General features: G+C 43.1%; 1 protein-coding gene across 6 annotated transcripts in view; it reads right to left on the reverse strand.

The window, feature by feature from the left end:
* The window catches only part of HABP2 (hyaluronan binding protein 2), a 54,582-nt gene extending 46,560 nt beyond the window's left edge, over window positions 1-8,022 (reverse strand). For all 6 annotated transcript variants that reach the window (XM_065552459.1, XM_065552455.1, XM_065552458.1 and 3 more), the window contains exon 1: window positions 7,867-8,022. In XM_065552459.1, coding sequence (XP_065408531.1) covers window positions 7,867-7,935 — 69 coding nt within the window. In that variant the 5' untranslated portion in view covers window positions 7,936-8,022. The remainder of the gene's footprint in view (window positions 1-7,866) is intronic.
* Between the last annotated feature and the right edge of the window lie 19,137 nt (window positions 8,023-27,159).

A 27,159-nucleotide genomic window follows, 5' to 3' on the forward strand; every position in this document is an offset into this window, starting at 1 on the left:
GATCGATCTAAGATACGCAACTTCAGCTACAAGAATAGCGTAGGTGAAGTTGATATATCTTAGATCGACTTATCTCGCGTCCTCACGGCGCGGGATCGATGGCCGCGGTTCCCCCGTCAGCTCCGCTTCCGCCTCTCGCCCTGGTGGAGTTCCGGAGTCGACAGGGAGCACATTCGGGGATCGATTTATCGTGTCTAGATGAGACGTGATAAATCAATCCACGATAGATCGATTAGTACCCGCCGATCCGGCGGGTAGGGAAGACGTACCCTAAGAGAAGTTTAAGAAGTGAGTTGATCATGGTCTACAAGTACCTACATTGGGAAGAGATTTATGATAGTAGACTAATCTTTTATTTAGCAGAAAAAGGCATAATAAGATCCAATGGTTGGATCTGAAACGAGACAAATTCAGACCAGAAATAAGGTGCAAATTTTGAAGACTGAGGGCAATTAATCATTAGAACACCTTACCTGGGGATGTGGCTGGATTACCATCACTTGCAGTCTTTAAATCAAAACTGGATGTCTTAATAAAAGATATGTTAAAACTCAAACAGACATTATGAGCTTGATGAAGAAATTTCTGGGAGAGGTTCGATGGCCTACATTATGGAGGAGGTCAGCCTAGATTATCATAATGGCCTCCTCTGGCCCTAAAATATATGAACATTTGAATATAGGAACAAAAACAAAACATGAATTGAGCTAGTTACCTCATTGGAGTAAGTTGTGATATTTTCCTATACCTTGCAGCCACAGTAAGATAAATACTGATTTTTTAGTTTGTCCACCTGTACACAGTATAGCTGCAGAATGCTTTTTAAAACTCTTATGGTTCTTGTTCTGAGAAAAATGTCTACCTGACCATGATAATGGGTAAAATTTACAAAAAACATTTAGGAGCCTAAGTCTTGTGAATGGACGTCAGTGGGTTTAGGCTCCTAAGTCTCCTTTGGACACAGGACTTATAAGCCTAAGTCGCTTGAGTGCTTTTGAGACTATATTTCAACCTCTCAGCTCTAAAGCTCCCTGTGAGAATTGTGCCTATTTCTGCATGGCATGTCACATGGAGCCAGAATTTTCTCCTTGGACCCTTGCCATAAAAATTCAAATAAAAATAAATAAAATAAATCCACAGAAATACCCTGGGTAACACTCATAAAGAGACAGGTTGGGGAAAGAGCGAAATGTAGCAGGGCAGGGAACTCTCAAATATCTGCCCTTTGCTAGGCAGAACATGACAAAAGATCTTTGAAAGAAAGAGGCAGAAGATGGGAAAGACCAGTGCAGTTGCTGGAAATGATTGTGTGGGATACAGCCACCTGGCTGCACTGCTTAATGCTTCCGAGGAAGCGGAATATCCCCTAACCTTCCCTGCCTACAGGCCCTGCCAAGGAAAATTCCTTCCTAACCATAAACCTGGAGATTACACATTGCCGTTCCCCATTACAATCAAATAGATACAGAACTGAGACTGGTTGTAAGACACGGGAGAGCGCTTGAGCAAATTCTGTTTGTCACCGACAGTAGGTCTGAAAGAGCTATAATCATAGCCACAACTGCCTCTCCATTGTGAATCTCTTGTCCACTCTGACAGCTTTCAAAGGGATCTTTTGTCTGGGCTTTTGACAGACTAGAAAGGAATCAGACAGTCTAACAAGCATCCAAACTCTTGGGTACCACCCTGTTGAACGGCAGCATTCCAGGAACTTTGCTGGAAAAGCCCCACGCTCCCAACGGCATTGCATTACTCAGTCAATGTTATAACTGGATTATAATGGAAGCAGGGTGTGTTCTCACATGGAGCATACAGGGAACATATACACATTATCCTTAGAGTGGGAAATGGTCTACTTAAAAGGACTTCATCATGGTTAGTGGGTTCTAGGTTTCTCTTTCCCAATACGGCAACCCCTGCCTTTCCCAAGTTAGGAATACACATACTGCCTGCCTCTTGATTCCATTACAAGCCCTAGAGTCTTGAGGAGAAAAGACAACCAAACATATTCGAATAAGATATTTATGCTGCAATCTTTTTTTATTTGCTTTAGGAGATCAGATGACAAGCACCGAATGTGCCTGGTTTCAGAATATCAGAAACTGAATTTATTTAATGTCTCTATTTTTGGAACTGTTAAGTTGACACCCTTTCCCGTTTTAGCATCTGATACAGGAACCCCTTGGGACCCAGAAGGGAGCTGAAGGCATGGCTATTGGAGATGCTGTTGTAACCACCTCTGCTGCCTACCCAAGGGCTCCTGGCTACTGTATTTCAAGACAATCTTTGCACCACAAGTTAATCTTGCACCACAAGAAGCTTCCTGGGAAAGTGTGGGTGTTTTCAAACCGGCTCAGTTGTTGAGCTTGTGCATTTGTGCTTACATGGAAAACAGGCTCAGTTTCAGGAATCAGGAGCAAAGAAGGGGGCTGCAAAATCTGTTTCAATGGGGCTGCAAAAGCAGATTCTATCACCCTGACAGAAGTGCTGGGTATCATCAAACATTCTGCAATCAGTGCTGAGAATGCAGGTTATGCTGTTAGACTTAAAGCTTATGCAAAGCCATTAAGTCCCTTTAGTTACAAGGGATATCAACCCTCCCGCTTCAGGGCATAAGCTGATTGCCTTCGGGGGTCAGAAAGGAATATTTCCGTCTATGTTATAGCATTGCACAATTAGCTAGGGGCATTGTGAAGGCTTTTTGCTTTCCTGCAGCATCAGGCAAACTTAGGCCAGAGTTGCCGTGGCAGGATATTGGCCTTGATGGACCAGTGATCAATGCTGCTTTGACTACTCATATTTCTCTGTACGGGGAATTGTTTTATGATGCAATAGAGCATGCTGCCCATATGTGCATACCACAGAACTATGGGGAGAATGTGCATAGACCAGCATCATTGATTTATTTAATCAATGCATTCTGTTGACAAACGCAGCAGCCGGCATCATGACCTGTTCCTATGCTGTGCCGATCGATGCACTGGGGGTCGATTTATCGGGTCTAGTGAAGACCTGCTAAATCGATGGCAGAGCGCTCTCCGGTCGACCCCAGTACTCCATCGGGAATGAGAGGAATAAAGCAAGTTGACAGGAGAGTGTCTCCTGTCGACCCAGCATGGTGTAGACACTGCAGTAAGACGACCTAAGCTACATCGACTTCAGCTACATTATTCACGTAGCTGTAGTCGCGTAACTTAGGTCGACTTACTGTGGTAGTGTAGATGTAGCCTGACTTTGGGACTTCTAGCACTAAGTGATAAGCATCTAGCACTCGAGCTGAAGAAATAGCTCCTTTAGCTGGTAGCTACAGGAGATTCAGATCCCCTGTGGCCCAGCCACTGCAGTGGGATGCATGACAAACTCTGAACAGTGGGTTTCGCCGAGCATTTTAAAAATCGTAATAATCTCTTAATAATTCACGCTTCACAAGCAAATATACTGTAGGTTAAGATAGTGGTCATGCTGGTGGGTTCAAAACATTCTCCATTACAACCCTGCCTTCTTTAGTTTTCATACTTTCTGAAATGTCCACATCAATGGGCAGAGGTAAGGGCTCGATTCTGCATCCATTACTCACGTGAGTCAACCTTACTCCTGTGAGTAGTGCTGGTGAAGTCAGTGGGACTATTCCTATGAGGAAAGGTTTGAATATTAAGGCGTCAGTTCAGCAAAGCGCTTAGGCACATGCTTAACATTAAGCACATACTTAAGTCCCATCAACGCCTACCATGTGAGCAAGTGCTTTGCTAAATCAGGGCCTTAATTTCCTATTGAACTTTTCAAAATTCACCCATCATCATGAAATCGGGGCACAAACATAGCTCTCATATTTACTGACTTCTGAAGCCCCGACTCAGCAAAGTATTTAAACCCACGCTGAAATCGGCAAAGCACTTAAACCACAAGCTTCGGTACTTTGCTGAGAAAGGATACTTTGCTGAAGCAATGTCTTAACTCTTACTGTGCTTAACGCTACAACTTCAGTGTTTCAATAACAGAGTCTTTTGTTTTAATTTTGCAAAACTAAGAAATCCTTAACGATATCAGACCTTAGTCTGAGAATGTCTCTGCTACTAAATATTTGCTAAGAAGTCGAGTGAGACAATCATTAAAAAACAAAAAAGCAAAGCCCAGGTTCTCAGAATAGTGATGTGATAACCAGTGAATTCCTACTGAAATTCTAAGCGAAATAAATTGAATAAAAACTGTAAAGGATCTCTAGTCACTGAAGCAAAACTTGCATATAGTTCAATTATGTCGTTTAAATACGGCCAAATTCTGCTCTCAGTTTCACCAATGTTGTAATTCCACAACCCTTGATGGATTTACTCCAGATTTTCACATTTGTAACTGGTTTCTTTTCCGATCATATTGCATCGAACTGACGGGAGAATTTCGCCTTGGACCTTATCCTGAAATCCTGGTGCTTTTCTGTTCAGTTCTGTCTAGACGGAACTAATGCATGAAATGTTGTTTGGCTTCTTCAATATTATAACAATAACCCTTTAATGATTATACTGCTACATATAAAAACTCCTAAAACCCAAGTCTAATAAAAAATAAAATGAAGAGGATGATCATGGAAAGGAAGGAAACATTAATTTATTTTTTCCACTGAGTTTGGCTGAGTGTAAAGTCTATTTTTATTTTTTTTTTGACCGACTGCTTTCAGTGCAACTTCTTTGGAACAAATCATTAAGCCCAAAATGTCCTCTTGTAACATGTTTGTCATGTCATGGTCACGTCACAGCAACTGGGCCTTTTTTTTTTCCGCTGGGATTCATGCCAAGTGCTAAGCCAAAAAACCTTGTTATATTAATTATGAATAAAAACATGTTTTATTAAAAACTAGCCTGCTGAATATTCTGTCGTGCTGCTTTTCGGTGACAGCAGAATTGCTTTTGCATTTTAGCAACGTTAATGAAATTTTGGAGGGTGGAGGGTAATATATATATACTCCATTTTCCTCAGTGATATTTACAGGAAAGTCAGATTAAAACCATCAAAGCTAATTAATTGTTCTAACATTAAGGATTAGTTAGGAAAATCTGTACATGATTTAGTACAGGATCCAACCTTCTGCAATTGGTGTGAATTAAAGCATCAGCATCATTCTGGACTCGTTTAGATTTGATTGGGTTCCCACAAAATCTGTAAAACTGACACTGAAGCACCCGAGTATTGATGCCGCCAGTAAGTTGTCAAATGCATCATTGGATCAAGTGTGTGGTATGCGTTGTTGCCTGTGGATGGATAGCCCTAACAATACACTATTTAAATAAAACTCTGTTGTGTAGTGAAAATCACTGATCATGTATTCACCAGCCAGTTCAAAAAGATCCGTAAGCCATTAAAAAACCCTCTCTCTGTTTCTTCCAAAGGACTGAATTTAAGCACATCAACGTCTAGAATTTCAGAATGAATTTCAGTAAACCTGAAATCTCATCAACTGGAATCTTCATTAAAGAATAAGTAAAAAAAAAACAACCACCTCTTTTGTGAGAAAATCTGCGTGCTGAAATGTTTGGAGGAATGGGAATGTTTTTAAAAGTGATTTTTAACTTCTCTTGGGTTACAAGCCCATCTTTTATTTTTCTTTAGTGATGGGATGAACAGATCTGGAAAAGTATTTCTCTCTAGCTCTGATAAGACTAGGGTTTGGGGGTTCTCTAGTTGTGTTGAATGTTTTGCTGTTAACCTTTTCCCCCTACAGTCAGAAATGTGAATATTTTGGGGGCTCTGTTGATGCGGAGGAGCTGCTGTTTGGCATCTCTGGTTATCTGGCAGGCAGATCACATGCTTAGTACCACTTTTTCATGCCCTTACTCACAGGGAATAGCACCTTACTCTACTAAATCAACGCAAGCACTCACCTGGCTAAGCAAATTTAATCCTCTTTGAATAAGTCTGCAAAATTAACAAACCCGAGAACACGACTGACCCTTTTAGGTGAGTATCGACTCCTTTCTGCATCAATGGTCATTGGAAAAAACACATATGGACCTAACTGCAATACTGTACTACAGAGAGACGAATTCCTCCAGGAGCTCCATTAAACATGAAGACTGGGAGCCCTTATTTTTATCACAGCAACTGCAATTCTGGTTCAGATTCCGACTTATTAAGGGCCTAATATGCTCTCACTGTCATTAGGGGGAATATTTCCATTGACTTTAATAGAAGTAAGCAAAAGCTCCAACATCTTATATAGTTAAAAAAAAAACTTGTTAAAAATCTTTGCTTCAATAAATCAAGTGGCAGGTTGTTCCACAGGTTAACAAGATGTAACATGTATTGCCTTTTATTGGCTATAAACATATTGTTTCCCTTTCTTGCATTGTGGGACTGTGGAAAAAGAAACACCCTACTGGCTTTGTCAGTACTTGTCTCCTCACACAAATTGGCCAAATAGTACCTTTTAATTTAGCCTCTTTTGGAAGCCATCTCCACCTAGCAACGACTGGGATGTGTTAGTATTTGTATGGAAACATTAGCAGAGCTGTAAGCTTCACACTGTCCAGAGCCACTGTACTAACTTCGCACTTAATAACACTAACGTTCACCAGAATTAGACTAAACAAACTCCAACATTTTGTTTCACACAAATGCACGCACCACCCCATCTAGGCAACCCGTCTGTTTAATGTCTCCTCCAAAAATTTTAGAAAACCCATTTGAACCATGAAGCTTTCTAGCTCTAAGAACCACACGCCACATTCTGCGTTTTGAGACTCTCGGGTCTTCTGAGCAAGGTACAATTAAATGTTTGGCACTGTTCACGTATTGCACAGCTCCATGTATGCCTTGACACTATATGGATAATAAAAAATACAGGAGGAGTCAAAACTAGATCATTTGGGTCCACTTGTCAAGGATAATTGGGAACTAGGGATAGTTTAAAAAGCTGACTCTGAAAGTGTGTTGATTAGGAGACTTATTAATACATATGTTTTCTCCTAGCTATAATGAAATCAGTTCTATGTATTAGGGACAGAAGAATATTCTACAAGAGCTAGATGGGTAGATGGGGGTGCACTATGTTAATATCATAATTTATTATTTTCATAGCAGTTGCGCCTAGCAGCCTCAGTCATGGACCTCATGGTGCTAGGCGCTGTACAAACAGAGAACAAAGATAGTCCTGATGTCAAAGATTTGACAATTTAAGTATAAGACAACAATCAACAGATGGATCCAGACAGGCAGGGGAGTACAAGGAAACAATGAGACAATACTGGTCAGTATAATAGGTAGTGGTTTCAGCACACCAGCTGCCTGACCATTGTCAAATAAATACTGTGTGTTTTACAGATGTAAGTGCAGATCCTTAATAGAGCTCTATTGATTTATACTAACAGAGGATCTGGCCCACAGTACGTATTTTTTCACTAGACTCTGTGTTCCCCATCTGCCTCTTTATACTCTCGCTCTCTGCTTGTTTTATTCTGCTCTATCTTTCAACCTATTTTTACATTGGATTTTCCTTCTCTGTCCCGTTTGGGGGCCCTCTCCCCCAAGGGGCTCTCTGAGGTGTAATGCCTATTCTATAATGCTCAGGTTTCCACCTTTTAGGCCCATGACATTCCAGTGGATCTGAATCTAGGCTAAATCAGTACTTCCAATCTCTGAGACGGTACTTAATTAGTACCAGGGCTGTGCACCGGCACCTCTGGGCTTGGCAGTTCATACCTCCAGCACCTCTGGGTTTGCTGCATCAGTTATAAATGTAAAAAAATTGCTTCAGCCCCGGCACCTCTTTCTTTACAAATTAAGCACTGCTCTGAGATATAGCTTAGTTTTGTAATTGCTAGGTAAAGGTTCTGCAAAGAACTGCACAAGCAGTAACTACCTTAAAAGGATACTTACACAGAAAGGTGCATTCCCCAGCAATAGGATCAGAGGAAGAACCCAAAGGGATACAGCGCCATTGACCATCCTCACAAACTAAATTTTCCTACAAATAATCTTGCATTTGTTGACTATGTTTTTTTCTGCAAAGTCAAACTGCAATGGCTAGAGAGCAAGTTCATGTAATGCAAATGATTAACTACGCCTCAAATATTGTTTAATGTTTAATGTTTGGTCAACAGACTATCCTGATCAAATATGTGCTACCGGTGAATCCATTCCAGTACATTCTTGTCTTGATCATTGGGGAACATGTCAAAATTACAAAGTTTAACAACCTAGTGCGTAATAAATAGAAGTAGTATGTATTTATTAATATCAACATTATTGTCATCTGTAGACATTCAAAGATATGAGTCAGAGACAATCCCACAGCAAAAACCCTCATGAGATTTGGCTTAAAAATCATGAGATTTTTAAAAATAATAAATGTTGGGCTCTTTTTTATTGGCTTCTGGGTTTTGACTCTTTAGGGGCTATGTTTTCAAGCTTTCCCCAACAACCAGGAGAGCTAGGAATTTACTTCTTTTTAAAATGAAAGCAGAGAATCTCATGTAATAACATGACTCCAGGAGCAGGAGCTTTAAGAGAAATACCAAATGTCATGAGATTCATAAAAACAGCAGAAGAGTTGGCAACTGTTGGCAACTCCTTGGCCCTACCAAGATTAGGGGTTCCAATGTGCAAGGCATTGTAAAGACACATAAGACCCTGACCCCAAATGCTTGGAATCTAAGGGTATGTCTATACTACCCGCAAGATTGGCGGGCAGCGATTGATCCAGCGGGGGTCAGTTTATCACGTCTAGTGTAGACGCGATAAATCGACCCCCGAGTGCTCTCCCGTTGACTCCTGTACTCCACCGCCACGAGAGGCGCAGGCGGAGTCAACGGGGGAGCAGCAGCAGTCGACTCACCGCAGTGAAGACACCACAGTGAGTAGATATAAGTACGTCGATTTCAGCTACATTATTCACATAGCTGAAGTTGTGTAACTTAGATCGATCCCCTTCCTCCTCTCCCTCCCCCCCCCCCCCCCCCCAGTGTAGACCAGGCCTAGGTAAAAAGACAGAAAAGAGTGGGGGAAGGGAAGTATTACTGTATAGAGAGTTTAAGGGACCTGCCCAAGGTCATTCAGGGAGTCCTATTAATACATTTCATGTATGTTGGTGAAGGACTCAGATATTGTAGTGATGAGTGCCATAGAAGCCCATGATGAAATGAATAATTCTGTCTTCAGAGCAGGATGTGAATAATGGGCAGTAAATAAAACACGAGACCATGAGGAGAAAAGAAAATATTGAAAAACTGCTCATTAAATGAGCACAGTCCATCCTGTGCCCTGAATGAGGCAGCCATCCTGTGGAAAAAAATAGCATGTGATCATGTAATTAAAGACTGTATCATTATGCAAACACACAAGAGGGCTGAATTAAGGTTGCACATGCGACTTTAATTGTGGCATTTCTTAACTTTTGAGGGCTTGACTTTGCAAGCTGTATGTTTAAGGAATGTTTGGAGTGTGTACTATACGATTTAGATGGAGTATATTTTATATTGGTGTTATATATAATTTACCCACCCACCCACTATAACAGAGGTGTTCGTATGTTGGTGGTCACACATAGAAGTTAAAGAGAACAATTCAAGATTCTTTAACTAGTTAGGAAGACAGCAAGATAAAAGGAATTAGATAATGCTCAGCTTTAGCTAATGTGTCCTTGAATAAGCTGATTTGCCCTGAATTTTAATAGACCCCTGATTCATCAAATCTCAAACAGAATTAAGGTATGGACTGGATCCTAATAACATCATGCTTTATATCCATGAAAGATAAATTAAAGGAGGCAAAACTGCTATTGACAAACATTGATTATATGTACTTTGAAGTCGTGCCAGATGCATCTTGTCAGCCTCCAAAGTTTTCTTTTAAATCTCATTGCGTAAGGCTTTTACTTTTTAATTATTTTTTTTCTCCACAGCCTCTTTGATCAACAAAAATGTAGATCATATTTGGGTGATGCTACTTCCTATGCATTTTATTTAGATGTGCCCTTGTGCATAGCACAAGCTACATGAAAAGGTTGTGCGCTGCATTGTCATCTCAACGTATTATCCTGGATGCTGTTTAACACTTCAATGAGCTGCTTGTGCTCTTGGGTGAACTTCACTCCTGTGCTGAAGGCCAGCACTTAAATCTTGCACGAGTCTTCAATAACAAACTTAATTTATAGAACTTCTGTTGACCCTTTGCCCAGGGAACAACTTTGCCCTCTGTGAATACTCCACCACCTAGTTTTATACTTTTATTTTATTTTATATCAATCAATCCATGGCAAGGGTGCCCACCTGTCACATTTTGCTCTACTGAAAGAGAAGCTTGGGAGCATCTTCTGCTAATGGGAGAAGATGGACTATGGTTTTGACAAATGAGGGAACTTTAATAACCTTAACAGAAATTTTAGACTGGCTAAAAATAATGAGGCCTGGGTAACCAAGCTTAGCTCTATGTGGAAACTCATTGGGCTGAAAAATGAAAACCTCACCCCCAACCTACCAAGCATGGTCATTGCTACAAGGCATGGGAAGGAGCATCAAACATGTTGCACTGCTCCTCCCCGGTGCAAGGTTTTCGGCCAGCAGCTCGGTTTTGTGAATGGAACCACTCTCCCACCCCCTCCAATGCACCTTGCTCATCCCAGTGCATTGAACAGACATGGAGCTCTGCTGTGCTGTGCTATCGACTGGAAGATATAGTGATCCCAGACAGGGTTTCTGAAACTTGTTCCCACCACACACAGTACGATGGTGTGGAATTCTGCTATATTCAAGCCCTTCTATTAGCACATTGAAACCTGGTAAATCCTTTCCAGTAGCTCTGAGGCCTCATCCCACCTGCTACATTTACAACTGCAGCGTTACCAACATAATCATCTGCACCTGCAAACCACAAGCATTTGTGCATGCAAGTCATCAGACTACTCCCAAAAGCCGTTTACTCACACAAATGACCTTTTGGAAATGTGCGAGATGGTGGAAAGCCCAAAGTCCTAATGCATGAGGGGCTGACCCAGACCTATCCATGACACATGGGTGATCAGGACTGGAATATAAACATGGAGGGGAAATGGCTGTGGTGGTGCCTATCTGGGGGGAGGAAAGGGTTGTCCTTTCCTCTCCCAGTTAGCAAGGTCTCTGGCAATTGGGACCCACTGCTTTTTGTGACGAAGCCTTGAGGAAAGGGGTTGAAACTGTTGCTGGTGAAAGTGTTACTCATCTTCATTATACTTCTTCCATCGCTGGTGGTTCTGCCCACTGGGCTATAGGCTCCAGTACAGAAGAAACCACACTGCAGTAGGTGATTTATTTCTCTATTGTAGGTATGTACACAGGGCCCAGCAGTGTGATATCTGAATGCCTCCCAAGAGTTAGAATATTTGGGGAGGAAATGTTTTCAGTCTAAAAGAAAAATCACATGACGTTGAGGAGATGTGATGGGTATGTCAGACTGCACACAAAGATCCGATATTGCATTTATTGATCAATCAAGTCACATGCAGCAAAGTTCACCACTGTGCAAGGCATCAGCACAAGGCCGATGTGCTACTGAAGCCCTATTTTGTGGGTTTCAGTGAGACATAAGCCTCATGCTGGCCTTTTAGAATCATAGAATATCAGGTTTGGGAGGGACCTCAGGAGATCATCTAGTCCAACCCCCTGCTCAAAGCAGGACCAATCCCCAGACAGGTTTTTGCCCCAGCTCCCTAAATGGCCCCTTCAAGTATTGAACTCAGAACCCTGGGTTTAGCAGGCCAATGCTCAAACCACTGGATGAATCACCTCCATGTTTAGTTGGGGATAGTTTATCTAAAGAGCTGAGGTTTTTAGAACAATTAATATGACGATACATTTAAAAGGGAACTAACAGCCTGCGTGTAGTTGAGGATAGTTTATTTGGAACCAGCCATGACACTTACAGATCATCAGCCCAATGATTTGCACGTGTGAGCGACCTGGCTTTGGATGTGTCTCGTTAGGTCTTGGTCTCACAGATCCTTTTTTGCCAGTGTGGAGTCCCACTGAAGCAAGTTGGCACAAGGGTCTGCACAAGCACATCCCATCATAGGATAAATAGCACATGCAGGGCTACATTATTTTGTTGATGCCACTGGAGTAGTGGACTCGGATCTTCACTCTTTTAAAAACATTAATGACTTGACATTTGGATTCTGAGTAGGTGGGAGGATTCAATAATAAAACGGAAGAAACAGCTTCCAAGTTGACCTTGAGAGGCGTCAGGCTATGCCCAGGACTGCATGAGAGTTGAGAGAGAACAACAGTACAGCAAAAATTCTGGCCCACACCAAGGTCAAGACTAGAGGCAGGTCCCTACAAAACCATTTCCCCCCCCCCCCCCCCAAAAAAAATTTTCATTTTCACTTTTGAGTTTTCAGCTGACATGTTTTCATTTTGGTTGCCAAAAACCAAATTTTCGGTTTTTGGTTATAACCCCGTTATTTTATTTTAATTTTTATGGGGTTGTTTTGGTCAAAATTAGCCATTTCCTAAAAAACCTTCTCTGTGGAAAAATTTCTAAGAGCCCTAGACAATACCAGTGAATCCTGAGTGACAGAGAACTCCTCCATGGTCAATGGTGATTCTTCATGCCAACGGGTAAAACAAACAAGCGTTAAAGGATATTGTGCCAAGTCTGACAAGATTTACATACATTAGCCCCAGTCCATGTTAAACATATTGAACATGGCCCATGCACAGATCTAATTATTAGCACCAAAAAGAAAAATCACCATGATAATAAATGAGGAAATAGAATTACTAGAGTAAAAATCTACTCCTGTAACACTTGACTTTTCAAAAACAAATAATTTCCTTATGAGCAACTTCATGCACATGGGACCAGATCCAACGCCTAATGACGCTCATGAGGTCTTTCCATGAGGCCCCACAAGCAGTCCTATGGAGCACAGTGGGATTGCCAAAAAAGCATAGAAGTTTCCAGGCTCAATGCCAATCTTTCCATTACTTTGGCACTTTCCACCATCACCAGCCTGGCTTTTCTTCAATAACCTCACAACGTAAAAAGCCCTGCAGATGGGCATGATTTCTTTACCGACCTTTAAACACCACAGACTAAAAAAGGAAAGCAGCAGCTCTATTATTACAGTCCATACAGAAGGCTCAAAACTGAGAGGGAGTATCAGGGATTGGCTTTTAATACCAAATCTTGGAGTTTTTAGTTTCTGGAAGAACTTCATCCTGATGCAGAGAGCTGGCGCGAGGCCTGGACACCACTCAGTTTGAAATGTAAAATGTTGTGGTTGCATTTTGTTTAATAATCCACATCAGCGGCAAATTCTCACTGATGATTTTGCTTCCTGTGTGTCAGATCAAAAGCACAGCCAAAAATGGAATGATTGCAGGCCGTCGAAATGCAAGATTTGTTAGATACACAGGGCATGTCTACACTGCAGTGGGGAGCAAACCACTAGCAGGACTCAAGTTAGAGTGCTAAAAAGAGCAGTGCGGATGTTCTGGCTCAGGCTAGCACTCAGGGTCTGAAGTCTAGGGGGTCAGGTGGGCTTGAGAGCCCAAGCTTCCACATGAGCTGGAATGTCGTGGACTAATGGACTAATCCAAGTTAGGTGGACACTGATTCATGCCCCCTGATCCTTGAAATCCACTCTAAGGCCTGTTCTGCCATTGGTTGATCAATAGAGTTAGATACAGAAGAACTACCCATCTGAATAGGGCCAGATTCTCTGCTGTGACTGACCATCTTACGCAGGCCATAACAGAGAGGGTAGGCCATCAGGGAGCCACTTAGGCCTTCTTGTTTCTCTGCCAGGCCTCAGATACAAATTGGAGCAGTCTGGGGTCTACTGTAACAAAAGCCTGCTGATAATGGTCCGCAAAGGACCACCCACCATTGGGTATTGCTGGGGCACACCGAACACTGGACACACCCCTTGTGACCCTTCTCTGCATAGGGGGCTGTGAGGAGGCGTGAGCTCTGCACCTGCTGGAGACTCCCTCACACCAAGAAATTCCCCAGCAGGGGACTTACAGGCAGCTATTGATCCCGATCAGTGCAAAGGGTGAATTGTGAAGCAGAGAACTTGCCTCTACAGCCTCGGTGTAAACGTGAGCTGACGCGAGCGGTGAATGTAGGCCTGCTTGTTTTAGAGAGCAAGTGGCTGTGCAAAAGCTTGGTGGTTAGGTAAAAAAAAAAAAAAAGTGCAAAATTTGCCTTTCCACAACAAGCCTGGGCAGGGAATTACAATGATGACAAAAGAGGAGGAGGAAGAGGCCAGGGCAAAAGAATAAAAAATTAAAAAACAATCAAAAACAATAAGCAAAGCTGCTGAATGTAGGGGAGAGAAAGAACAGAAACCAATACTGAGTCCACAAGGGAAAACCCTTAGTTACTCCTTGGCCCAGTGCCTTGACTTGCACGGAGTTACTGCTGATCTATCCTGGGACAAGTGAGATCAGAACCAGATCCTTTAAAATCCCAGCAGACAAACACTTAACGAAGACTGTATTATAGTAGTACTTAGAGTCCCCAACTGAGATCATTGTGCTCAGCCCTGTACAAACATCTGGTGAGAGACAGTCCCTGTGCCAAAAAGCTAGCAATCGAAATGGACAAGACAGACAAGAAGTGGGAGGAAAAATAGAGGCAGAAAGAGGTGATGTTGACTTTGCCAAGGTTGCAGTAGGTCAGAGGTAAAAGGGAGAACAGAACACATGTCTCAAGCGTCGGCCCATTGCCCTACTCACTAGACTATAATGTGTCTCTTTATATTTTACAAAATGCAAGTTCCATTCCAGGGATCCGATCTTGCAAAACCGTAAACAGTGCAGTCAGTGGGATTCAGATGAGCCACGGTTTTCAGGATCAGGCCCTTCTGCAATTTTTTAGTGCTTCGTTTAACATTCTAGTCTGTGTTTCCTTCACGGTGTGATAGAGATGAGCCCACTCTCAACACTTCTTTATTTTTATAATCCCAAAACAAGATGAGTATAACAAACATTGTGGTGATTTTTTTCTGTTGAAGAAACAAAACTGTAAAGACGTCTGAATTCCATGCAATTATGTTAGCATCTCGAGGGTGGCGGGAACTAGGGAATGCTTGCATTTAAAACTCTAGAGCACGTGCCAAAAAACAGTAACTGTTTTTGCTCAGTTCCTTTCTCCCTATCTGCTTCTGTGCAGTCATTTTAAACAGAGATTGCATTATCTTCAGTGGGATGTTCGGATGACATCCGCTTTCAGGAGGTGTGGATACTGCACTAACCTCAAGTACATTATTAATTTATCGTGACTGCTAAGACATGAGGCAGGATAGCATTTTAGGTTGCATAGCACTGGTGAGATGGTGAATTTTTATCAATTGCTCCCTGGTCAGAGCACCATTAATGATCCATCTACATGGAACAAGTTACAAGATTCAGGCCTTTGTTCTTATAACAGTTGTGGGCTCCCTTCTGCTGAGTAATTTACATAAAATAGTTGGAAAATGGCAATTACTGCTTGCAGGAAATTTTGAAAAATTGTAGTGGGGGGGTTTTTTGGGTCAAAATATCCCAAGGAAAAACTGATTATGGTTAAAAAAAGCGTGCAGTTTTTGGAAATTGAAAATGTTTAACAAATGTTTGGGTGGAGTTCGGGTTTTTTAGTGAAAACCTAGAAATTTTTATGACAAAACGAAATTTTTCTATGAAAATTTTCATTTTTGATGAAAAGTCTTTTTTCATTCAATTCTAATGAAATGATATTTACTAGTGAACTCAAGGCTATTACTATAGAATAGAGAAACAGAGGAATTTCTTAGGGGGCTTCACATCAGTGCTGTCCTCTGACCTTTTATTAATGCATTACACAACATTTGTTTGATCTGAAAATTCACACCCTCTCCAATCTGTTTTCTCGTTATAGTTTTACTTCTTTGTTATTCACACACTGATACTAATTTCTGAAGGCGGTAGGTTGCTTGGATCATAGGGCTGGTCTTCTCTATGGGGAGACTGATGCTGCCACAATCGATTGCAGCAGGGATTGACTTAGCGGGTCTAGTGAAGACCCACTAAATCGACAGCAGAGCACTCTCCGGTAGACCCCAGCACTCCAGATCTCTGGGAAGAGTAAGGGAAGTCAATCGGAGAGCATCTCCCATTGATGCAGCGTAGTGAAGACACTGGGGTAAGTCGACCTAAGCTACATCGACTCCAGCTATGTTATTCACGTAGCTGGAGTACCGTAACTTAGGTCAACTTACTGCCATAGTGAAGACAAACCCATAGATTTAAGATTCTTTGGAAAGGCTGAGGACTATACTATTATATTAATAAAATAAGAGACAAATCCTTACTCCAGACTCAATCATGCATCACTGTACTCATATTAGTAGAGCTGGTTACTGGTATTTAAACTGATTTCATGAAGGAGCTATTTGGGTCCCATGGACAGATCATCACCTGTCAGAATTTCCAAAGCATTTTTATTTTCAGGATTTCTGGATGTAGCTCCTGCCCTGAAGGGCTTGAAATCAGTCCTTAAAGAGAGCTGCAGGGGTAAAAGCAGCCCTGGAGAGGGCTGCAGCTTTGAATACTGGGCTGATTGGGGAAGCAGCCGCAGCTGGCCCACGCCCCAGTCAGGGCCCAGCTGGCCCTATAAAGGCTGGGAGCCAGAAGCAAGGACCCATTCTCTCTCTGCATTCAGAGAGAGAAGGGCCTGGCTGCAGGGAGCTAGTTACAGAGTACCTGAGTGGAGCAGGGTTGGGTACAGGCTGGGGAGCTCCAGCCTGGAAAGCCCCAGGCTGCGGCCTAGCAGAAGGCCAAGGGGTACTAGGGGTTGCAGAGGGCAGCCCAGGGATAGGCCAAGGCAGCAGGTCCAAACCCAACCTTGCCAGTGATGAGTAGGCTGATACTGCAGTCTGCCCCAGGGCGTGGGGCTAGACGATGACTGGCAGTAGCCTTATACTGAGGCAAGGTGTGAATAGTGGGTGGGGGTTCCCCTGGGAGGGGAGACCCTAAGACTGAGGGGTTACTGGCAGGGGGCAGCACCCAGTTAAAGGGGCACCGGGGTCCAGGGCGGGACATGGGGCCGCAGGTAAGGCGGATCACCGGCCTGCAGAGGGTGCTCCGGACACTGGGAGAGCTAATTCCCAAGACAACCAGCAGGAGTCGCCGCAGGGGTGAGTCCGCCCCTCTACACTGGATCATACAACATTTTTAAAAATTTGGATTCGTTCTGATTTGCAACAAAACCAAATTTTAAAAACGCATAATTTCCCATGAACCAGAAATCTGGCATTCTGGAATGTGAGTTCTCTTTTGTAGTTCTTCTGGAGTTAATGGGATGCCTCACAAGTAAGAAGTACACCCCAAGAGATTTATATCAGCTCACTGGAAAGTCAGCAGTCACTTCTAGGTTAATAGTTTCAGGCAAATCTATGCTAAGATTAGAGCTGGTTTGGGGGGGAAAAAAAATCTCCCCACCATGGAACCTTCAATTTTTCCAGTAAAAATAAATAAATACATAAATAAATAAAAACCAAACATTTTAGACTGAACACTTTTGATTCAGGAAAGCCTTTCTGATGCCTCATGAGAGTTGTAGTTCAGTTTGCTCATGTCCCCATTCTCTATGGGGGGGGGGGGAGCTTCTTGGCTGAACTGTATCTCCCAGGATCCATCATGGTAACCCCTCTTGTTGAGCTGCTACAGAGCATTATGGGAGTCCTTGCCCACATTGCATCATGGGAGGCGCAGTCTGAGTAGGGAATCCAGCCCACGGAGGAGAATGGAAGCACAAGGCACTGAACTACAGCTTCCAGGAGGCACCAGAGTGATATTTCCAAATCAAAATATTTTGCTTTCAGCTGAAAACTTTTGGGGTTTGCAGCATTCAGTTTTGATGAAAAGTTGAAATTTTCCACAAAAAGGAAATGCTCTTCACAAAAGATCTTGTTTAGTCAAAAACTCAATTTTCCATCAAAAAGTTTTAAAACAAACAAACAAACAAAAAGTCAATCAGCCTCCAATTAAAAATGGAATTAAGGTTCAGAGTTAGGGTAAAACATTTGGGATGTGTAATTATCCCAAAAACAAGCATTACAAGTTTTGTAAAGAGACTGCTCAGTTCAGCAAAAACAAAACTCTCAACTCATAGGACTGTAGGCTGGGAACTTGCTGCTTTGTGCAGCTTCATCACAAAAGTGTTTGCGTGGAGGACAAGGTAGGGGGTCTCCCACTTACAAAACAGGAAATAGGGGAGCGGTGGAGCTTGGCTCATAATACTCTGGGTAAGCCACTTCACCCTATCATGACCACTTTACTACACCAAACCCAGAAACTCAGAGTCAGGGTGAAACTTTAAAGAAATCAGAACATGTTAAAGTGTGTGACTGCACAGTTAGGGCACAAAGCCAACCGTGCTTTTGCCCTGTAATAACCGTAATTTTGTCTTCCTTCCCCCTCGCTCCCTTCATGGTGTCACCCTCAACACTAATACCCATCAGTGTGCTCTCTGTGACCTATGTACATGTCAAGACTCAGTACATTCATGTACCCTCCTGACATCTCCAACCCACCCCCTCAAACACTCATGCACTCATCTACCCCTCACCCCTCCATTCACTCTCCTCATGGCTGTCCCCCACACCTTTTTTGCCCTCGCCCCTCCCCACCCACCCACCAATGGTGCTGTTTTATGCCTCAGGCTGAGTAGGGAAACGGGGGAGAGGAGGGAACAGTTCTAACTTGCCCCTGCAGGCTGCCCATAGTGCCCCCACTGAGGAAGCACAGCAGAAACAGTTTCCTCCCCCCGGCTGGCTGCACAGCTAAGTGAGCTGGGCCCAACGGTTGCAGCAAACAGTGCAGTCAGTGAGGGAGGAGAAAGTATTGCGATTGGGCACAAGGGGACATCTTTGGGGAAAGGGGGCTTCAGCCTGGGGGAAAAGCAGGAGCTGAAGAGTTGGCTAGCAACTCCGGCCCCTTGTTTCTATTTCAGGAGGGGCAAATGTTAGTCACACTGCCTCTTAGATCTGCCCCCACTTTGTTTTTCCAGCCATTCTGTCTACGTGATGAGAGGCTAGATTCCCTACAGACCTGGTAAATTGTTAAAGGAGGGCAAAATCTTTTCTATGGTCATATTCTCTCTCTCTCTCTCTCTCTCTCTCTCTCTCTCTCACACACACACACACCCTCCCCAACTGCCTGGTCCTGCTCAACTTTACTCACCTAAGTAGTCCTCACTCACGGGCATGATCTCATTGAAGTCCGTACAACTGCTTGTGTGTGCAAGGATGACTTGTGTCAGAAAACATTGGCAGGCTCGCGCCCCCCGTTTTGTAACATTTCCCCTCAAAGGATCATTCAAGGAGGCATCTTAGAATCAGATCCCAGAGAGGGAGCTAAAAGAAACATCAATAAAAAGAAACGGTGAGGAAACCAAATATAGAACAGACCAATATGAATTAAACAACATCCTAGAAATCTTCACACAAGAATTGATTTGCTCATTTGTACTTCTTTCTATTCTTTAATCTTTCAGCAGGGCTTCCATCCTCCCCCTTTGCTTTTTTTAATATTCTCTGCTCATCTGTTGTCTACAATATTGCTTCTGATCTCTCCTATCCCATCAATCATCTATACAGAGACTAGTCCACACACACTCTGGTCTCCAATCCTAATGACTGTAAAGAACTAATCATCTAGACTGAGTGATGCTCCTTGTTGTAAGTGTCTCTTTGATTTATTAAAGATCTCTGTATAAATTCCTGCATGTTTTGCAAGTTATTTCCTACAACCTGTATGAAGGGACTTTGAGTACGGGGGGTTTGGTTCACCTAATAAACAAAATCATGTCATGGAAAAAAAAGTATCCTTGATTTAAGATAGCAGGACAGCTTAATCCCAACTTCAGCTCCAGTCCTCAGTTTGACATGTCCATCAAACATACACAGACCTCTTTAATTTGAAAAATACTCTGCATGTAACTTTATTGTGATGGACACACAGCTGAGAGCCACAAGCATAATGGCAATGCTAGAGACAATGAAATTTTCCTAAATGGTCATTACCTCATCATATTGCAATTGATTCTCTTCAGATGACCAGCAGAACTTCCAGGCTGGTTGACTGATGTTTTAAAAGCCGAATAAGATACACATTCTGTGTTGTCCAGATCTACTTACTATAGCTCCCTAAATCAAAGAACCCTTCCTCACCTTGATTCTGTAGGTGCAATTTGGGTACCAGAACTGACCTCCGAGATCTTGGAGGTGTGTGCTCCAATCAGCATCTAGCTGTTTCACAGTCTACAAGAACGCCTCAGCTACAGAATGCTGAGATACATGGGGGACAAGCATGAGATACAAGGGGGACAAGGAAGGGAATTAAATAATACAGAAGTTCAGATAATAGAGCAGAGATCCCTGACCAGGACTGCAAGGAGGAGAAGGAAGACAAGCCAACAACCACTGGGGAGGCCACCCCGCCGCTGAATGGTTCCTGCTGTCTTGTTTATCTAAACTCCTGATTATCCAGATAAAATGTGTCTCCCCCCAAGTTATTTGAATAATTGGGAGTATACTGTAGTTGCAACATTACATGGGCGTTGCCCGGTTTGGGTTGGGATTTTCACCAGAACCTAAGTTTGTGCCACCTTTGCTCACATTGAATAGTTCCTTACTGTGAGTAGGCCCACTAAAATCAATGAGGCTACTCACAAAGTGGGGCTCAATTCAACACAAGCAAGTGTATCAGCTCACTGGGTGTTGGGCATCTAACTCCCTTAGTAAGTGTTTTGGAAATGCACCCTTCTTCCCAAGGGCATTGTGATGGTACCCGTTACTTTAAGGTTACTCCTCCCAATTATGCTTTACAAGAGCTCTATTTCAAACAAGGTCTTTGCCTATCAAATGTTCACAAATTCCATTCCTCCTTCCCTGGCTGGATTTGTACAGAATATTGAATACCAACTAAGGATAAATGCATATTCCTTAATGTTCCTTGGTCACTACTAATGAACCAGCTACTGTTGCAGGCTGGTGAGTTTCACGCATTGATTGTTTTAGTGCTCCATTGTAAGCAAGAGAGACATTAATAATTCTATTACTACAGATACATCATGGCAACTCATAAATATAGATACAACAATTAAGATCACACATGAGTTAAAACACATTTTTTAGCACAGTATGGGCACAAAAGAAGTGGAGCAAAAATTTTAATGAGCAATTTATTCAATGGATTTTCTCACTTTTTCTGTTTGCAAACATGTGAACCTTAATGTCTTCATGTTCTGTAGATTGTTCGCGAGCAGTTTGTTGCAAGCATACAGTATTTGAAATTTGAGCTGGGTTAATTGTGGTTGGTAATGAAATCACATGGTATTCATTTTTGTCTCATGATTTGATGACGACTGTTACTCTTAGAAACAGGTTTCCCATCCAAACCCTTACATTTTGGAGTTCAAAACTCATTCTGTGTGACTAGTTCCTAAAATTCACATAACAAATCACCATTTCTGCAAAAATTCCTGCCAGTAAACTTATTCACTAAATGATTCACAGAAAGTGAATCCACAAAATGGCATGAACTAGATCAAACATTTTTCATGACAAATTTGTCTGGTGTTCATCAAAAAATTTCAAAATTCAATTTTTTCCCAACCAGCTCTAATGCAAACACAGACAAAGCAAATTCAAATTTATATTCAAGCAAATATTCATGGGAAAGGTCTATGAGGTATGACCCGTATGATACCAGCTCAAGCACACATATTCATAACATCACAGCACGGTCCTGTGTAAAGGTTTCTATTGGCACCAGGTGGGATGATTGCATTATCCCGGCAAGGCAAAGCCACACATCATTTCTGCAGGTCACTGTTATTTTTGTAGTAGTGTCTGCTTTGGGCTGATGCTTCACAACAGCTCAAAAAGGATGGTAGCTGTTCTGTGAAGTTCACACTCTAAGGACAGTTAGACAAGTAGACAGAGGTTAGAAAAATAGGAACAACCACTGGCAATTTCTATACAAATCAGCTTGATTCACTATATTCAGCATGGTAGAAGTGGGTTTTAATGGGTACACCTATACCGCACACTAAGCCTGGGCTTGGACTCAGGTTTCAGCCCAAGCCTGCCTTCTGTCCACACACAAATCAGTCTGACTTGAGTCAGCAAGCTCGCAGGACAGGGGTCTGAAGACTCTGCTGGGCGTGTGTGAATCAGAGCCCTACTTTTGCTGAAACAGGGGTGTAAGCCCTGTCAGTTTGCAGTGTGGAGTAAGGTCCGTCCACAGACCTGAGTCAGAAGGTCTGCATACTGCAGCATGGGCATGTTAGCACAGCTGTGAGACCCAGGTCCAGCAATTGTAAACCCAGGTTTGCAGTGCAGTGTAGATGCTCAGTTACACCCTACAGACTTGGGCGAAGACTACAGTGTAAACATACCCTAAGAGGGATTTAACCGTAAACGGGGTAGGAGCCTTGAAGATGAGCTTAAAGAGGTCATACCATATGGAGGAAGGCAAGATATTTGGGATGAATCTGTCAGCTTTTCACACAAAGTGCTAACAAAACATTTACTTTATCACCATCATCATGTGTATGGTTAAAATTGCATTCATACTATATACTCCACCCCCCTGCCCAAAAGAGTACCATGAGTCTAGCTATAGTGGTCTCAACAGTTATAGTTAGAAAGTCTCAAAATGATCTAAAAGAATTTTCCTCTACGTAGCAATGCTGCACCAAAGCTTATTCATCTATGGAAACTGGGCATTCTCAAATCTCCAATAGGTAACGCTGCCTTTAATTAACCTGGGTGGTTGACCAAATATTACACCTTAACCCTGTCAACTAGAATGAATATTGCAAATGTTACACCACAGACGTGTGTAATTGGGGAGGAAATGCCACCTGTTTGAGGAAGGAAGGACCCATTTCTGTGGGTGGTTGGATTTCTTTGAAGATAGCTACCGCCTGAAAGATGCTCAGTGGCTTAGAATGTTAGAAGTCGTTAGTCCTAGTGGGAATGAGTTAGTGGGCAGAGCTACAGGTGAGGTGGCAAAAAACGCCTGATAAATACAGTTAATTGCAAGGGTATTGCCACCACACTCTCCTCATAGCCAGTTTGTTGTGTAGCTATAAAAACACATCTAGATCACAAACCCTCAGCGGAGCTGAGAAAGGTTCTGTGTCTTTGACACAAGAGAAGAAGATCTCCATCCCAGCAGTTCTAGTGACATTACTCATCTCTGAACAGATAACTCAATACAAAGAAAATGAAGAAAAAGCAAGGGAAAAAAGTAGACGCAGACAGTTTCATAGAGCCCAAACCAGACAAGACTCTCTCTGATGACCAAGGGAAAAGCTTTGATAAACTGTAGGGCAGCTCCTCAAATCCAGGTCTCTGAAAGCGGGGGTGGAACACTGCAGGAAATAATATGAGGGTCCCTGCTGTGGGAGTCAAGGGAGAGAGGGGAAATAGTTCAGGTAATAAAAAAAAAATGTTAATGTTCCAAGAGCGGAAGGCATCTGAGTGTAATTCCAGACTTTTAAGTTCAGTTTTCAAATCTTGGAGAAAGAAAGAGCCAGCCCGCTGCCTTCTCTCCATTTTGTCATATCGGGTTTAAGGTGCAGAATAAATCAAAACTTTTTTTTTTCAGAACATGGTACAAAGGAATACATTAATAATACATGAAAAACATTCATCACGTTGGGGTGTATCAGTGGAAACACTGTTTTAAAGAAACTATGAGTAACACATGAAAAAAGTTGACCCGAGGAGTCGTGGGTGAGGGGAGAAAGTTAACATGTCGTGGGTGGGGGGAGAAAGTGAACGTTTCTGAGGCTGTGACTTTCAGATTGGGAGAAGAAGATACCCAAAACTAGGGATGGGTTTTCCACAGAGCCAGTATGTATCAAATCCCATGAGCCATCTCCCCACACTGCACTCAAGAAGAATAGAAAAAGATATAAAGGTGGGTGGGGGGGAGGAAATCTCCCAGCGAACTGGGATATATCTCGCTGTGTACCTGTCATGCTTTTTTCTGCCTATTTCACATTTCTATCTCTAAGGACTTTGCTGTCTGCAAGGACAGGCAATCATTTTGGTGTTCAATGCTGTGCATTACTGCAGAGAGAACACACATACACCTTCCTAGAGACTTTACTTTTCTCTTTTCCCCCCTCCCCCACATTGCACACGTAATAAAAAAATATAAGTTGTTCTGATTAAATGTATACTGTTTGCTTATGGAAAAAGCATACCACTACCAAGTATCTACTTGTAAACCTATCGGAAAGAAGAAATTGCATAAAAATCAAAGAAATTATAAGCTTTTCAATGACATTCATGATTTGTATTATCTTAGCATCCAGCTGAGACTCAGGCCCTGTACATCTATCTTAGCTATTCATATGGCCCCCATGAACATAGTACACCTCTACCCTGATATAATACGACCCGATATAACATGGGTTCGCATATAGCACGGTAACCCCGGGGCTCCGGCAATGGGGCTCGGGTGGCGCTTTAAACGGCCCAGGGCTCTGGCTGATGCAGGGAGCCTGGGCCCTTTAAATCACCACTGGAGCCCTGCCGCTGCTACACCGGGACTCTGGCAGCGCTTTAAAGGGCTCGGAGCTCTGGCCGCTGTGGGGAGCCCTGGCCCCTTTAAATCACCGTCGGAGCCCTGCCGCCGCTACCCTGGGGCTCGGGTGGTGATTTAAAGGGCCCAGGGCTCCCCACGGCTGGAGCCCTGGGCTCTTTAAATCACCGCTGGAGCCCTGCCGCCGCTACCCCGATATAACGGGGTTTCACCTATAACGCAGTACGGATTTTTGGCTCCCGAGGACCGCATTATATCGGGGTAGAGGTGTATCTGAGAGCATCACTATACTCCTGTGAGGTAGGGTAGTGCTAGTTTCTCCATTCATCAGATAAGGAAATGAAGCAATAAGAGGCTAAGTGACTTGTCCAAGGTCACACAGAAAGTTTGTGGCAGAGCAAGGAACCAAACTTGGCCTAGACTAATGCCCTAAGCACTAAACCATCCTTCCTTCACCAGGCATAGGCACATAGGAAGACAATTCCTACTCTGAAGAGCTTACAGTCTAAACAGACAAGATAAACAAAAGATAGGAGGGAAAGGGCTGCACCATATAAAGGTACGTCTACACTCAAAACACTACTGCGGTGCTATTAAGTGTAGATACTCACTACAGCACTGGGAGCACCTCTCCCATCGCTGTAGTTAATCCACCTCCTCCAGAGCCAGTAGATAGATCAACAGAAGAATTCTTCCATTGACCTCGTGCTGACTACACCAGTGGTTAGGTCACAACAGTGACATCGCTCGGGGTGGGGGTGTGTGTGTGGATTTTTTACATCCCTGAGAGATGTCACTATGCTGAGGTAAGTTTTCAGTGTAGACCCATCCTAAGTGAGCAAACAGAATGAAGTTTAGCAAGAGTAATGTTAGTCTTACCAGGGCAGTTGCCATTCCTGGGGATAGCTCCTCACCCAGGAGCTCTTGTTCTCCCTTCCCAGGCCCATGTGCCTAGGTACACTCAGAGGGATGCCCTGCTTAGTTGTGTGTCTGAGGAAATGAGGCATCTTGGTTGGGCCTCACCCCACCCCTAGCCCCTGTTGCTCTCATTGCCCCTTAAAAACCTTCATTCTTTGGTTACACTATCTCCACTTGCTGGAGAGAAAGAGAGAGGGAGCATGGACTTCCCCTGTCTGTGTGGATCACCTCACACTGCTTTCCTTACATTCTCCTCTCCCCAGCTGCCGGCAGGGTAACTGTAACCGCGTTGGGCTGGCCTAGAGAGGCAGCGGAGAAAGAAAGCCCGTCATGCTCCCGGTTGGGCCTTGCAACCCCACCAAGTGGAGGCAGGACCCCGGGTGCTACTGCCGCTTGTAATGTTAAAGAGAGAGGAGCATCTTCAGCTGAGCACAAGGAAGAATTAGGGGGTGGAGAGGATTCAGGGGGCCCTTGCAGGCTCTCTTCTTCACTTAGGTGCAGGCAAGATTTTAGGGTGGGAACTAGAGCAAGAATATGGCCACTGGGCCTGCAGCAAATAGATCCAGTGGGCGGCACTAACCTTTCGGCAGGAGCAGCCACTGAGGCTGTTGTCGTTCTGGGCATGCAGTAGCCGCTCAGAAAGAGTTCAGCATCCTCAGGGAGGTGATTCTATTTCCCTGAACCCTCTGTTTTGGGTTGAGTGTAATTCTCCCCTGTGCAGAGAGCTAGAGCAAGGCCTATGTCCCACCCAAACCCACTGTGTGTAGGCTTCCTAATTTGTGCCCTTGAGAACGTCTTCAACACTTTTTTTTAAATCCACTCTTCCAACAGCCACAAAGAGTGGAAAGATTGTTATTTCGCTGAAACCTTGCACGGCAAGAGTCAGATCAGAAACCCCTGAGAATGCAGAGGAGATTAATGAAAATGCAGAGAGTCACCAAAATAATTCAAACTACCCAGGCCAATGTCAGCAGGCTCAGCAGGGCCTGTCATTATAAAGCTCCCTTTTAAAATGGGTGTCCCTCCTATTAGTTAAATTATGTAGGCTGCAGCCAAGAATATTCCAAGGTGACAGAAACTGGAACAGTACAAACTGCTAAAAATGAAAATCAGATAATTGCACATAAATTACTTCTGGGGTCTTTCAAGATCTTTCAGTCATGCTGACTGAACGGCGAGTCATTTGGAATGCAATAATTAAAATAAAAGCTACAATATACAGGGACTGTAGTTGGAATGAAGATATTAAGAGATATAGTGTACCTGCATAAATTATGCTCACCAGCACCCTGATTTTCAGTAGTGTCCATCCTAAAACTCACTATCATCCTCCTTAGAAAGCAAATATGAGTCTCAACAGAGAGGCCAAAGTTGAATGGGTATTTGAAAATGAACTATTCTTTTGCAGTGAGGTTGATGTGATCTGTCCTGGTCTGGGATGAAATGTACTTAAAGGGCACAGGAAACGTGCACTGCCAAAGACCATAGTGCACTTGTGAATAAGCAGAAGACTTCTGGTTAAATCCTCAGCTGACGTGAATCAACACAGCTCCACTAAAGACAACAGAGCAATGTTGATTTACACTTGCTAATGATCTGACTCTTAATTCTCTTTTTCTGTCAATCCTGCAACTTTCACAAGCACCAAAACTATATTAAGGGAGGGGCCCCAGCCACATGTCAATAG

This window comes from Chrysemys picta, chromosome 7 (genome assembly GCF_011386835.1).
Source record: "Chrysemys picta bellii isolate R12L10 chromosome 7, ASM1138683v2, whole genome shotgun sequence".
NCBI lineage: Eukaryota > Metazoa > Chordata > Testudines > Emydidae > Chrysemys > Chrysemys picta.